This window comes from Oncorhynchus masou, chromosome 23 (assembly GCF_036934945.1).
Source record: "Oncorhynchus masou masou isolate Uvic2021 chromosome 23, UVic_Omas_1.1, whole genome shotgun sequence".
NCBI classification, from domain to species: domain Eukaryota; kingdom Metazoa; phylum Chordata; class Actinopteri; order Salmoniformes; family Salmonidae; genus Oncorhynchus; species Oncorhynchus masou.
In genome coordinates this window covers 58336594-58351894 of record NC_088234.1, presented here as the reverse complement: position 1 = coordinate 58351894, position 15301 = coordinate 58336594, and the positions used below count along the sequence as shown (strand labels likewise).

Below are 15301 nucleotides of genomic sequence, written 5' to 3'. Positions count from 1 at the left end.
TCAACAGTACTGTGGTGTTAGGTTCAACATGAATCTCCTGGAGTCTATGTCTCAGTGGGCCGTTGTCCCGTCACAGCCTTATTAAATGCCTCCACCCTGGCGTATAAAAGTCCCAGCCTATAGACTCTTTAGCCTGCGGTATATCAGCCTGGTGGTTCCTACATCTCCTGAAGTAGAAATAGTTTCCTCTGGTTTGTTCTGCCATTCCTATGAGGAAAAGGAAAGGGGAAAGAATATGGTTTTGGGATGAAGGGTAGCAGCCAGGAGTCAGCTCATCACAATTTAAAATAGACATGGAATGGAGGAGATGGGAGGTGGAGGGGATTGGGGAGAGTAGAGAGGACATTAGCGGGGGTAGAGAGAGTTATGTGAGAGTGGTCAGTGCAGTTATGTTTTCCTCCTTTTGGAATGCAGTTATGTTGCTTTAGCTTTCATCTTGTGAGGTGAATAGTAAATCACTGATTAAAATATGTGCATTTATTTGAACTATACTGAACAAAAATATAAACTGAACATGTTTAAGTGTTGGTACCATGTTTTATGAGCTGAAATAAAATACATTTTCCATACGCACAAAAACATATGTTTACGTCCCTGTTAGTGAGCATTTTTTCTTTGCCAAGATAATCCATCCACCTGACAGGTGTGGCGTATCAAGAAGCTGATTAAAAAGCATGATCATTACACAGGTGCACCTTGTGCTGGGGACAGTAAGGCCACTCTTAACATGTGCAGTTTTGTTCTACACAATGCTACAGATGTCTGAAGTTGTGAGGCAGTTTGCATTTGGCATGTTGACTGCAGGAATGTTCACCAGAGCTTCTGCCAGAGAATTGAATGTTCAATTCTCTACCATAAGCTGCCTCCAACATCATTTTAGAGAATTTGGCAGTACGACCAACCGGCCTCACAATCGCAGACCACGCGCCAGCCTGGGACCTCCACATCCGGCTTCTGCGGGATTGTCGTGAGACCAGCCACCCGGACAGCTGATGAAACTGAGGATTATTTCCGTCAGTAATAATTCCCTTTTGTGGGGGAAAGTAATTCTTGCCTGGGCCTGGCTCCCAAGTGGGTAGGCCTATGCCCTTGCATGCCGACCAATGGCTGCGCCCCTGCCCAGCCATGTGAAATCCATAGATTAGGACCTAATGCATTTATTTCAATTGACTGATTTCCTCATATGAAGTGTAACTCAGTAAAATCATTGAAATTGTTGCATGTTCCGTTTATAGTTTTGTTCAGTGTATTACTATGAAATCTTGGCCATCCATTTAAAAAATGTACTTGACAACCAAAGTACTAGGATCAAGATTCCAGCTCACTACTTTGCTCACTATGTGGGGCGTGGCAATGGGCACGTTCGACTCGTTGCGGCGGCCACATTTTAGAGATAAAATTTAGAGGCCCCGTGTTGGCGTTGTAGAGACATTTTAGCATTTTAAAGCCCATTTCCTGCAATTCTAGCGGAGAGAAATGTTTGCAGTTTTAACGATAATTTCCTGTGATTCTAAATACAGTATTCTACCATGGAGCTGGGAGAACAATTTACAGTTTTAAAGCAAATTTCTGCAACTCTATCAATTTTGCCATGGCTAATACTGTGTTATTTTGCGCAAATCATTACTGCTAAATGTATTGTTTTTGGAATTTTCATTTCTCTATGACTGTCTAGCTTTTTATTTCGGTGATTGTTATTCTCAAAGATTATATAATTGTTTTATATACAGGTACAATACACTGTCTACATACTTTATTATTGATTTCTTTCACTTTGGACTTAATTGGCCCGGGAAAATGCTTGGGCTGCCTTGCCAGCCCAAGGACTTTAATGGCAGAAAAATCCCTGGGTTTGTCTTCAAATGAAATTGAGGCTTAATCGTTTTATTGAATCACATCAATGCATTCTGCAATTCCTTTTTATTTCAGTGCTTCTGCCCCCCCCAAAAAAGCTAACTCAAAGACACTTTTGTATACCATGACAGATGTTCCTTTCATTTTGAGAACTCAGCCACAAGTTTTAACTTTAGCGAAAGAAGGGTCCTAGAGGGACTGGCAGAGGGACTGGCAGAGGGACTGGCAGAGTATTTCATTAGAAGCCAGTGCTACCTGTATGCCAGCATACACCATACGGTGTTGCACTATAAGGACTCACACTCTAAGACAGTGGTCACCAACCTTTTCTGAGCCAATATCCTTTGTGAATATCACTCGGCACAGCTGAGTGAGCATAATAATATATAAATATATATTGTTTTACTGGACTGAGTGCCCAGATCTGATGGTCAGTCTGAGGGGAGGGAGGGAGCAGCGGTGAGGCTGCCTCTCACCTGACTCACCATCCCGCCGCTCTCCCTCCTCTCACCTGACTCACCGTCCCTCCACTCTCCCTCCTCTCACCTGACTCACCGTCCCTCCGCTCTCCTGACTCACCGTCCCTCCGCTCTCCCTCCTCTCACCTGACTCACCGTCCCTCCGCTCTCCTGACTCACCGTCCCTCCGCTCTCCTGACTCACCGTCCCTCCGCTCTCCTGACTCACCGTCCCTCCGCTCTCCTGACTCACCATCCCTCCGCTCTCCAGACTCACCGTCCCTCCGCTCTCCTGACTCACCGTCCCTCCTCCCTCCTCCCACCTGACTCACCATCCCTCCTCTCACCTGACTCACCGTCCCTCCGCTCTCCCTCCTCTCACCTGACTCACCATCCCTCCTCTCACCTGACTCACCGTCCCTCCGCTCTCCCTCCGCTCTCCTGACTCACCATCCCTCCGCTCTCCTGACTCACCGTCCCTCCGCTCTCCTGACTCACCGTCCCTCCGCTCTCCTGACTCACCTTCCCTCCGCTCTCCTGACTCACCTTCCCTCCGCTCTCCTGACTCACCATCCCTCCGCTCTCCTGACTCACCGTCCCTCCGCTCTCCTGACTCACCGTCCCTCCGCTCACCTGACTCACCGTCCCTCCGCTCTCCTGACTCACCGTCCCTCCGCTCTCCTGACTCACCGTCCCTCCGCTCTCCTGACTCACCGTCCCTCCGCTCTCCTGACTCACCGTCCCTCCGCTCTCCTGACTCACCGTCCCTCCGCTCTCCTGACTCACCATCCCTCCTCTCACCTGACTCACCGTCCCTCCGCTCTCCCTCCTCTCACCTGACTCACCATCCCTCCTCTCACCTGACTCACCGTCCCTCCGCTCTCCTGACTCATCGTCCCTCCGCTCTCCTGACTCATCGTCCCTCCGCTCTCCTGACTCATCGTCCCTCCGCTCTCCTGACTCACCGTCCCTCCGCTCTCCTGACTCACCGTCCCTCCCATCTCCTGACTCACCGTCCCTCCCATCTCCTGACTCACCGTCCCTCCGCTTTCCTGACTCACCATCCCTCCGCTCTCCTGACTCACCGTCCCTCCTCTCAACTGACTCACCATCCCTCCTCTCACCTGACTCACCGTCCCTCCGCTCTCCCTCCTCTCACCTGACTCACTGTCCCTCCGCTCTCCCTCTTCTCACCTGACTCACCGTCCCTCCGCTCTCCCTCCTCTCACCTGACTCACCGTCCCTCCTCTCACCTGACTCACCGTCCCTCCGCTCTCCCTCCTCTCACCTGACCCACCGTCCCTCCGCTCTCCCTCCTCTCTCCTGACTCAACATCCCTCCGCTCTCCCTCTTCTCACCTGACTCACCGTCCCTCCTCTCACCTGACTCACCGTCCCTCCGCTCTCCCTCCTCTCACCTGACCCACTGTCCCTCCGCTCTCCCTCCTCTCTCCTGACTCAACATCCCTCCGCTCTCCCTCTTCTCACCTGACTCACCGTCCCTCCGCTCTCCCTCCACTGAGAAAAAGGGACACAGTCTTCCAGCTGATGGCAAAACTCAAGTCACACTGCATTATTTCTGCCTCATGCACCAATTCATGTTACTCCTATGACCAGAGAACGTGAAATACTCCTTGATATTAAAGACAGGCCTCTAATAATAACAACGGAGGCTTATTGAAACACTTTGCTATACTCATTCATTGCAGCTGCAGTGCTGGTTATAGCGTGAGTATTAGTAGGGAGAACGCACATTTTATGGCTCATAAAACTGTTGAACAAAGCGTTGACAGTAATGAATAACTTAAACATGATCTTATTCATAAAAACAGCAGCTCTTTGCTGTAGTCGTTGAGTCTCTCTCTAGTCATGGTTTTAAAAGTTTTGAAATCTCACATTATCATCAACTTTGCTGTGCTTTCGAGTCTTCTTTTCACAGTATATGGCTCGAGGAAACTGTGCAGACACCGTGATCTGAGCTATCTGATTGGCCAGCGGTAGGCCTTGCACTTGATTTGCTCGTAGCCAGAGTTCTGCCTTTAGAAACATGAAATGGTTCAATATGGGAACACTTTGCCTTCCTGGTGCTAGGGCTGCTGAATCAAATGCACCTACCGCCAACAGCGCAAACCAACATTTAAAAAAGAAGTAGGAATGTAGGAGACCCTAACCCTTTTTTTACAGAAATGTTTGTTCGACCGATTGGTGACCACTGCACTAAGATTTGTCAAGTCTCACTGGACCAGAGTGCAGTATGGGAGACTCTGGAGTGTCAGCCCTGCCACTGTAGCCAATCAACTAGCCTAACACATTGTGTTGTCTCAGAACTGGGCTCAGAAGTGTGAGCTGCATCATGTCACAGTGTTCCTTTGTGTCTTCTGAGAGTATTGTGGATCTTATAAAAGATGCTTTGGGCTATCTCCTGCTGCTGTGTATAGACGTGTCCGTTGTTGAGAACTGCTCTAAGCTCTTTTAGTTTAGAAGCAGTCCCTGTAGACAACAACAGTTTGGAAAAACAAGAGTATAGTGATGGTCGGCTGTGAGTCCGCTAATATGCATCAGTATATTTACACTCTACACTTTATGCGTGTTTCTGCAAGCATAGCCGTGTGTGTTTTTGTGATATCTACAGTAGGCCCTGCTGTAATGGTATAGTGCCACATCTCTCTGTCTAAGTGCCTGAACAGCAGCCTCTGAAGCACACTACTCTACTCCAATAATGTGAGTACATTCATAGAGATCCTAATTTATCCATAAATCAGCTCAGTGTCTGCTCTGCACTGAGAGGAGAGGCACTCTACAGTCCTGCAAACTGCTCCCTGTCTGTACAGTACAGCCTACAGGAGTCAACCCACTGTTACACAACACATACTAGACAATTTGGAAGTTTGACAATGTAGTCTACTTTGTAGTGCAGCATTTGATTTAGTGGAACATTAAATTATTTTGACAAAATTAATGCATTATTGTTTTAAGGAGGTTGCATTGAATTGGGTACAGTCATATCTAACTGACAGGAAACAGTCTACCTATATCAATAGTTAATTTTCTTTCCCTCATGCTTTAAACTGTGGAATACCGCAAGGCAGCTTCCTTGGGCCACTTCTTTATTAAATATATACCAACGACCTTCCTTATGCCTTATCTGAAACTCAAGCTACTATATTTGCAGATGATACTACAATTTATACAGCAAGACCATCTGTTCAACAGGTACAGAAAGCTTTACAATGAGTTTTGGAGAATATCAGGGAGAGGGTTTTCCAGAAAAAACTTGTTTTAAACACCAAGAAAACCAAGGTTATGTTGGTCTGTTCCACTAGGAAAAGGCCAACACAGCATGGGATATAATTACGTTTTGTGGGAGTACAAATTGAGGAAGTGGCAGAAACCAAACTACTAGGACTGCAGCTGGACACCTGCTTATCATGGTCATCTCAAATAACTAATCTATGTAAAAAAAAATATGAAAACAGCATGCATAATGAGAAGTATAGCTAAATATTTACCAGGAAAGATTCTTATGCAAATAACACAAGCATTAATTGAGAGTGAGGTGAACTACTGTTCTGTGGTCTGGGGAAATGCATCAGCAAGTGAAATTAGGAGACTGCAGATTGCACAGAACAAAGCAGCATGGATTGTTTTAAGGTGGCGATATGGTTCTTCTGTTGTAGTCATTCGCAATGCTCTTGGTTGGTCATAAATCAACAAGATAATTGAAAAAAAACATGCTTATATTATTTCATAATATACATAATTTAAAATGGCCAAGTTCTATTCACAACTGTATTCAGTTGGTAAGAGACAGACATTCCATAAATACTAGGAATAGATTGTCCACCATCTATGTGTTTTCCAGATAGAAAAGAGAAATAGGCAAAACAACAATTTGATTTTGATTTAAACCATTTAAAGATAATACATAGGAAAGTTGTGCTGGACAATGGTAGATGAAAAATCAATATCTTCTTAGACTGAGTATTTATTGGGTCAATATGTTAGTGTGTTATGTCTGTTTGTAACAGTGTGTTATATGTGAAAATGTGTTCGTATTATAAATTGTATTTTAAAGTTTAAGGACTCTTGGAAGATTAGTCTAAATGAGGACTAAAAGAGGTCCAAATCAAATCTACTTCTCTCTCTACCTCTCTACCTCTCTACCTCTCTCTCTCTCTCTCTCTCTCTCTCTCTCTCTCTCTCTCTCTCTCTCTCTCTCTACCTCTCTCTCTCTCTCTCTCTACCTCTCTCTACCTACCTACTACCACCACCACCAGATTAGGACAATGTACTGTATCATACATCATCTACACAGAGCCTGAATGTTGGAACATTCATAATGCCTACCTTGAGTCAGAGTATTGTATGCGGTGTTCAACTATTCCTACACTGTCTGTATAGTTAGGAATAATCCCAACTGGCGAAATCCCATGTCTTTCTCTTCTCAAAAACGGAAAATGCAAATTCGGTATAGCTGAAAATACATTTAGACTTTTCTGTTATGGGTATGCATGTGTAAGGGGGAGGTGTTTCATCTTGGGATGCCTGTGTGTATGAACGATGATCTGGTTATGGCTGTTCTGGTTCTGGCAGTGTGGGAGTTGTTTAGGTATGTTTGATGGAGTGTTTATAGTGTACTGTATGATAGTTCCCACTTGGGCTGTGAGAAAGGGGAGTATATCTCTTTGTACAGACAAGACAGGCTTTGCTGTCAAGTGAATAGTATCATGAAAAAGTATGAGAAATCTTAGCGATTCTCTGTTTTAGCTGCTCCAATTTGGTCAGTTACATCTGAGAAAAACATCTATTTGTCTTTGTTCAACAGAGGGATGGAGAGATACACATTTTGATGTAACCTTTATTTTAACAGGGAAGACATATTGAGTATTTTTTTACAAATGCGCCCTGTATATAAATATACATATTATGCGTGAGAGACTGAGAGAGTGAGAGACTGAGAGAGACTGAGAGAGCGAGAGACTGAGTTTATAGAGCATAAGCCCCAAAGATACAAGCTGCACCGCCTCCCAAAACAAAATCCTCATTGTATTTTCTCTGTTTATTTCATTATTTTGCTCTATCTGTGTTTCTCTGTAAATAGGACAGACAGTGGAAGTGAAGTGGCATGTCTCTATTGCTGCTGCAGTAGTTAGTTAGTGGTGGACGTCACTGGGTTCCGTGCCTCCTATAGAACATAAAAGCGGTATGGAGGAGGGTCTAGTTTTACATGTCAGTGTCAGGCGTATCACAGTGGGGTTGACTTTATGTTGGCTACTAAAGTACATCTTTAATGGGATGTTGTTTCTAGGGCTCTATTAGGGCTGACCCCAATTATTAGACTGGTCAATTGTTTAGTCGATAGGCTGTTGGTTGACCAAGTTCTTTTTTTTGTCGAGCAGTAGCATATATATATATATATATATATATATATATAGTAATAAATAAATAAAAAATATATATATATGCTACTGCTCGACAAAAATAAATATATACAGTACCGGTCAAAAGTTTGGACACCTTCTCATTCAAGGGTTTTTCTTTATTTTTGACTATTTTCTACATTGTAAAATTGTGAAGACATCAAAACTATGAAATAACGTATATGGAATCATGTAGTAACCAAAATAGTGTTAACCAAATCAAAATATATTTTTGATTATTCAAAGTAGCCACCCTTTGCCTTAATGACAGCTTTGCACACTCTTGACATTCTCTCAACCAGTTTCACCTGGAATGCTTTTCCAACTGTCTTGAATGAGTTCCCACATATATGCTGAGCACTTGGCTGTTTTTCCTTCACTCTGCGGTCCAACTCAAGCCAAACCATCTCAATTGGGTTGAGGTTGGGTGATTGTGGAGGCCAGGTCATCTGATGCAGCACTCCATCACTCTCCTTGGTTAAATAGGCCTTACACTGCCTGGAGGTGTGTTGGGTCGTTGTCCTGTTGAAAAACAAATGATAGTCCCACTAAGTGCAAACCAGATGGGATGGCGTAGAATGCTGCGGTAGCCATGCTGATTAAGTGTGCCTTGAATTCTAAATAAATCAGCAAAGTACCATCACACCCCCACCTCCATGCTTCACGGGGTGAACCACACATGCGGAGATCATCCGTTCAAGGCAGTTGGAACAAAAAAAACTCACATTTGGACTACAGACCAAGGGACAGATTTCCACTGGTCTAATGTCCATTGCTTGTTTTTCATGGCCCAAGCAAGTCTCTTCTTATTATTGGTGTCCTTTAGTAGTGGTTTCTTTGCAGTAGTTAGACCATGAAGGCCTGATTCACAGTCTCCTCTGAGCAGTTGCTTTTGAGATGTCTTTTACTTTAACTCTATGAAGCATTTATTTGGGCTGCCATCTGAGGCTGGTAACTCTAATGAATTTATCCTCTGCAGCAGAGGTAACTTTGGGTCTTCCTTTCCTGTGACAATCCTCAATAGAGACAGTTTCATCATAGGTTTGAGAGTTTTTGCGACTGCACTTCAAGAAACTTTCAAAGTTCATAAAATGTTCCGCATTGACTGACCTTCAAGTCTTAAAGTAATGATGGACTGTAATTTATCTTTGCTTATTCGACCCGTTCTTGCCTTAATATGGACTTGGTCTTTTCCCAAATAGGTCTATCTTCTATATACCACCCCTACCAGTGCTCCCAATCTCAGTGCTAGAGGCGTCACTACAGATCCTTGTTCGATTCCAGGCTGTATCACAACCAACCGTAATTGGGAGTCCCATAGAGCAGCACACAATTGGCCCAGCGTTGTTAGGGTTTGGGTGGGGTAGCCATCATTTGTAAATAAGAATTTGTTTTTAACTGACTTGAACAAAGGTTTAACTTTTTTTTTATATATAAAAAAAAATTAATACCTTGTCACAACACAACTGATTGGCTCAAACACATTCAGAAGGAAAGAAATTCCACCAACAATTTTAAACTTTTTTTACCCCTTTTTTCTCCCCAATTTCGTGTTATCCAATTGGTAGTTTGTCTTGTCTCATCGCTGCAACTCCCGTATGGACTCGGCAGAGGTCGAGGGCTGTGCGTCCTCCTAACACAACCCAACAAAGCCGCACTGCTTCTTGACACAATTCCCACTTAATAACGGAAGCCAGCCGCACCAATGTGTCTGAGGAAACACCAAACCCGGAATCTTTAGTGGCACAGCTAGCACTGCAATACAGTGTCAAATGAACTTTTAACAAGACACACCTGTTGTGCAAAGCTGTCATCAAGGCACAGGGTGGCTACTTTGAATCTCAAATATAAAATAATCTCAAATATAAAATATATTTAACACTTTTTTGGTTACTACATGATTCCATATGTGTTATTTAATAGTTTTGATGTATTCACTATTATTCTGCAATCTAGAAAATAGTTTTAAAAAAATAAAGAAAAACCCTTGAATGAGGCGTGTCCCAACTTTTGACTGGTTCTGTATGTCAACAATCCTTCCTCCAAAGGACACATCTATGGATAACATTTTATGGAAATCACCAAAATCATGGTATTTTTTTATCCTCATTTGAATGTCTGAAAAGGACAGAGAGGAATTTCTCTCTCTCTGTCCTTTTCAGACAGTCACTCTCCCGCAGAAATGTTTTTTTACCTAAAGTACAGTTCCCTTTCCCACGACTACTTGTTGTTTACCTCAGTACAATTATGTACTTAGACTCATAATGGCACAAGAGAAGTTTGTTCTCATTATAATGTCTATGCCCCAGGTTACCTTGACCTGAGTGCTCTGAAACATTGTCCTACCCTCTGCACTCCCTTGGATTGCTCAGAATGAATAACTATAAACACATTCCCAGTCACATAATTTTCATCTTATCATTGTATCCCCAAGTTTATATGCAGAAGCTTACAGTCCTGATTTAAACATTGACTTTCTGTAATCATTCAAACTGTATCTAACTAATGTTGCCCTCTGCAAGCATCAAATTATGTGACTCACTGTCACTCCTCTCTGGCTAACCCAAGGTCACTGACCTTTGGGTTAGGTGAGGACACCAGTCTTGACCCTTTTGTCACCAGAGAGTATGGTAATTAGTCATAAGCAGAACGGTCCAAGAAGATGTTGCATCATTCAGATATGGCCCAGAGCTACGGGCCGTATTCAGTCCTGTCAGTCTCCTCCTGCCTGACTGGCTGACTCACTGGTTTGTGTGTTGTGCATCATGGTGAGATGACTAACAGTGTTTCCCCCCCCCCTCTTTCTTTCTCCTCCATTTGTTTTCTTTGACCATGGTAGCCTGCAAGTGCAACGGACATGCCAATCTGTGCCAGGTGTCGACGGGGAAATGCTACTGCCAAACCAAGGGAATCAAGGGAGACCAGTGCCAGCTGTGAGTACGATGTTTTATGCCTTAATGTACAGTTAATGTTTGTTAACCTTTTTGCATCATTCCACTACGAGACATATACTGAAGAAAATGAAGGTTCTTAAATGCTTGTTCGTCAACTCTTTAAGGTTACTTGGAGAACTCTTACCAAATAACCTTTGAGTTAAGTGTGGGGTTCTTGACATGGCATCTACTGTTCATCAGGAAATCTGAAAGGCCCATTTTGGTACTTAATGCAGGAAAAAATCTATGTATGTTGTTTTCTAATTCTTGTAGAAATATGATGGTTTACACATTTATGCATTGGATGGTTGTCTCATCGAGCAGGTTCCTGCCTATAAATATCTTGGCTTTTGGATTGACAAAAATGTGACGTTTAAAAAACATACGGATGAGCTAGTTAAGAAGCTGAGATTTAAAGTAGGCTTCTTTTATAGAAGTAGATCATGAGAAGAAACCTGCACACTTCTTGCTAGTATCACTGCTCTTGCTAGTATCTCTTCTCTTTATTAAACTTTACGTAAAGCTTTCTTATTTTTTCTCTTGTGTTATTCAATTGTTGCCATGCACCTGCAACAAAGATAGCTCAGATGTGTGAGTGCCTTTTGAATATAGAAATAGATCACGCCTCTCCCTAAACAGCAGGAAACAGTTTGTACAGGCAAACTTCCTGCCAGCTCTACTTTAAAATCCTTGGATTCTGTGTACCATAGTGCGCTTCTTTTTATCACAGGTGACAGGTTTAATACTCATCACTACAAACAGTCATGGGTGGTACTGGTAAATTCACTGGAAAGGTACATTTACATTGTAGTCATTTAGCAGATGCTCTTATCCAGAGCGACTTATAGTTAGTGCAATCATCTTCAGATAGCTAGGTGGGACAACCACATATCACAGGCATAGAAACTACATGTTTCCTCAATAACGAAGCTATCAGTAGAGTCAGAGCTAGAAGGGGGGGCGGGGACAGAGTGCTGGGGTTGGGGTGTAGAGTTAAAGCATAGCCTGAAGTTAGGGAGGGGCATGTCCTCTTGCAGCTCCGTAGGCAAGAACCATGGTCTTGTCGTGGATGCGAGCTTTGACTAGAAGGCAGTGGAGTGTGCAGAGGAGCGGGGTGACATGGGAGAACTTGGGAAGGTGGAAAGCTAGGCGGGCTGCAGCGTTCTGGATAAGTTGCAGGGGTTTGATGGCACAAGTGGGGAGCCCAGCCTACAGTGCGTTGCAGTCGTCCAGATGGGAGAGGATAAGTGCCTGAATTAGGACCTGCGCCGCTTCCTGTGTCGTACTCTATGGATGTTGTAGAGCATGAGCCTGCAGGAGCAGATCACTGCTTTGATGTTTGCAAAGAACGACAGGGTGTTGTCCGGGTTCATGCCAAGGTTCTTTGCACTCTGGGAGGGCAACGCTGTGGAGTTGTCAACCATCATGGAGAGGTCTTTGAGCGGGCAGGCCTTCCCAAAGGAAGAGCAGTTCCGACTTGTTGAGTTTGAGGTGGTGGGCCGACGTTCAAGTTGAGATATCTGCCAGGCACACAGCGATGCGTGTCGCCACCTGGGTGTAGGGGGGAAGGAAAAAGGTAGTTGAGTATCATCCACATGGCAATGATAGGAGAGACCATGTGAGGATATGTCAGAGCCAAGTGAGGGCCTCGAACCGAACCCTGGAGGACACAAGTAGTGAGGGTATGTGGTGCAGGCACCCTGGGAAATATGCAAATAAGGTTTAAAGCCCTACAGCAGGGCTATTCATTTCTGATTCTGGTTTTGGACTTTTGTATGGTTCTTTGAAGAACCATCCCATTTATGGTTATTCAGAGACCCATCAAATGGTTCCCCCATGGCATCGCGCTCAATAACCTTATTCGGTGTAGGATGATTCTCGCTCCTACAATGTCAATGGTATATCCCACTAGTTGGGGATGAGTTGTGGGGCTGTACCCTCTCTGAACCTCCTTGCAGTGTCAGCAATTTGGCCCTTTGTTAATGTGCGTTTGGGGCCTTAGCCAAGGCTTTAATACCAGTAATGGGGTTGGCACACGGGGCGCAGCACCCAGTGTGTTTGTTTGTGCCATCAGAGTGCCAGGCTGGCCCTGTGCTGCACTATAATACCCCTAAGTGCTTTCACCGGTGCGGTAAAGGTAGGGTGAAAAATGCTGCATCAATAAATCCTGGAGTGGAGAAGTGCACTGCTGTCACTGGTACTGTTATGTTCTAATGAGGCCTGCTCAACTCTGGAGGGCTCCTGTGTGCGCAGGTGCGCGTGTTTGAGTTTGCATGCAGGTGTCCGAGGGATTGACAGATTTATTAAGAGAATGAGAGTGCATGCACATATTGTGTATTATCCTCTCTGTGAATGTCAAGTCATTTGTGCACATGGATTTTGCAGCGGTGTCTTTTTAATGCTTTGAGTACGAGGGAGAAGGTTTTGTTTTCCTAAAGGGAAACTGTCATTACCATTTGACCGCTGCTCCTTTTACAGGACTATCAAGCACTTTCCTGCACGCGCGCATTCACACTCGAAAAACAGCATTTGGTCTCAGCTATAAAGTACCTGTCACATTAGAGCAAGCCTCATTTCATACCGCACACACATTATTACCATGTGACTGTCATGAGTTACACAACTGACCAAGGGGGTGATTACTGTACGTTCTACGTATAAACACAAGTTTTTTTCTTTCCATGTCAAGCAGAGCACTAACACAGGCTGATTTGTGTGTTTTTGTTTTATGAATAGATTGCAATTTCAATTAGATTTAAAAAGAGTTTTACATCAAGGAAACAACAAATGTAAACCGCTGATTTTAGATATATATTTGTTTGTACTGATAAACATTTTTAGCCTGCTGAGATGAGGGGAAATTAGGAATAGTAGAAGTTGATTGAGGTGTTTCTGATGTTCAAAGTTCAGATCATCAAAGATTTTTCTGCTAACACTAAATGACCTATTCAATTTGAACCATATTGCTTGTTTACAGTAGGTTCATGACTCCTCTAAAAATATGTTAACGGAATGAAACTTGGCCACAGAAAAAGAGATTCAACGTGAGATTGATTAAACCATGCATGGCACAACTGTTGTTTTTGACCCGCAAAACTCGGAATGACACTCAAATCGAAAAAGTTGGGGAATGGTGAACGTGGACGGTCACTGTTTTTCACAAACTTTGACATTTGTCAGCAACTTGGGGAAATAATTTCCCTCATCCCCGCTTTCCCATATTCATTAGTCGTCCTTCACTCAGTCTTGAAGTGTTGTGAGTGGGAGCAGTTGACTTCCTGCGTGTATTTATATTTGTTCCCTGCACTGCCTGCGCTGTGCGACTCCTTGATTTGTCACGTACGCTTCCCATCAAATGCTTTCGCCGTCAAAACTATTATTTATTTTTTCCAGAGAGCTTTCTCAAAATGGCTGTGTGTAATGGAAGACATTTATTTGCCATTTTGATTATGAACGATCGATTTCCCCTGGGCTGGCGGTAAAGGCCCCCGTCCCTCTGCTTCAGCAGATGTGCACACTCTGACTGGCTGCAATAAAGGAACCATTAGCGAGAGCATGGTTCCTCTGAGAATGCCAGACTGAAACTGTTTGTGTGTGTGTGTGTGTGTGTGTGGTGCTTGAGAGTGTGGTTTTACTTGTGTGTGCTTGTGATGTATTAGTTTATCTTTGTAGATGTAAGTATAGTGAGTGTGTGTGTGTTTGTCAGCCTTGTGTGTGTGTGTGTGTGTGTGTTCTCTGAAATGTTCTCTGAAATGTCAAATAAGAGTAAGCAATGCCAGGAGTGGTTGTGTTATTCATTCTCTGGGGGGGCCGTTTGTCCTTTGCTCCAGCGTTAGCTCACAGTGCCTTTGTCTGCTTAGATCTGCAGTGTGGACATCAAGCTTGCTGGCCCACTGTACAAAGACAACACACACACACGAACACGAACGAGCTGGGGCATATACACATATTTTGCACTCTTCTCCAAATGTATTAGGACATTGAAGCAAAAGCTAAATATTTGGATCTATGCTCCAGCATTTTAGTACAGAATGTAAGGTTTTATTTGAGGGTATTTTCATACATATCTGTTTTACCATTTAGAAATGAAAACAATTTATGTACAGTTGAAGTCAGAAGTTTACATACTCTTAGGTTGGTTTAATTAAAACTCATTTTTCAACCACTCCACAAATGTCTTGTTAACAAACTATAGTTTTGCAAGTTGGTTAGGACATCTACTTTGTGCATGACACAAGTCATTTTCCCAACAATTGTTTACAGACAGATTATTTAACTTATAATTCACTGTATCACAATTCCAGTGGGTCAGAGGTTTACATACACAAAGTTGACTGTGCCTTTAAACATTTGGAAGGAGATGTGTTATGTCTCCTCGAGATGAATGTACTTTGGTGCGAAAAGTGCAAATCAATCCCAGAACAACAGCAAAGGACCTTGTGTAAAGATGCTGGAGGAAACGGGTACAAAGGTATCTATATTCACAGTAAATCGAGTCCTATATCGACATAACCTGAAAGGCCGCTCAGCAAGGAAGAAGCCACTGCTCCAAAACCGGCATAAAAAGCCAGACTACGGTTTGCAATGGGACTACGGTTTGCAATGCACATGGGGACAAAGATTGTAGTTTTTGGAGAA

General features: G+C 43.6%; 1 protein-coding gene across 4 annotated transcripts in view; it reads left to right on the top strand.

The window, feature by feature from the left end:
- Window positions 1–15301, top strand: part of LOC135511110 (attractin-like protein 1) — a 327206-nt gene that overhangs the window by 128409 nt on the left and 183496 nt on the right. For all 4 annotated transcript variants that reach the window (XM_064932650.1, XM_064932647.1, XM_064932648.1 and 1 more), the window contains one exon: window positions 10570–10663. In XM_064932650.1, coding sequence (XP_064788722.1) covers window positions 10570–10663 — 94 coding nt within the window. The remainder of the gene's footprint in view (window positions 1–10569; window positions 10664–15301) is intronic.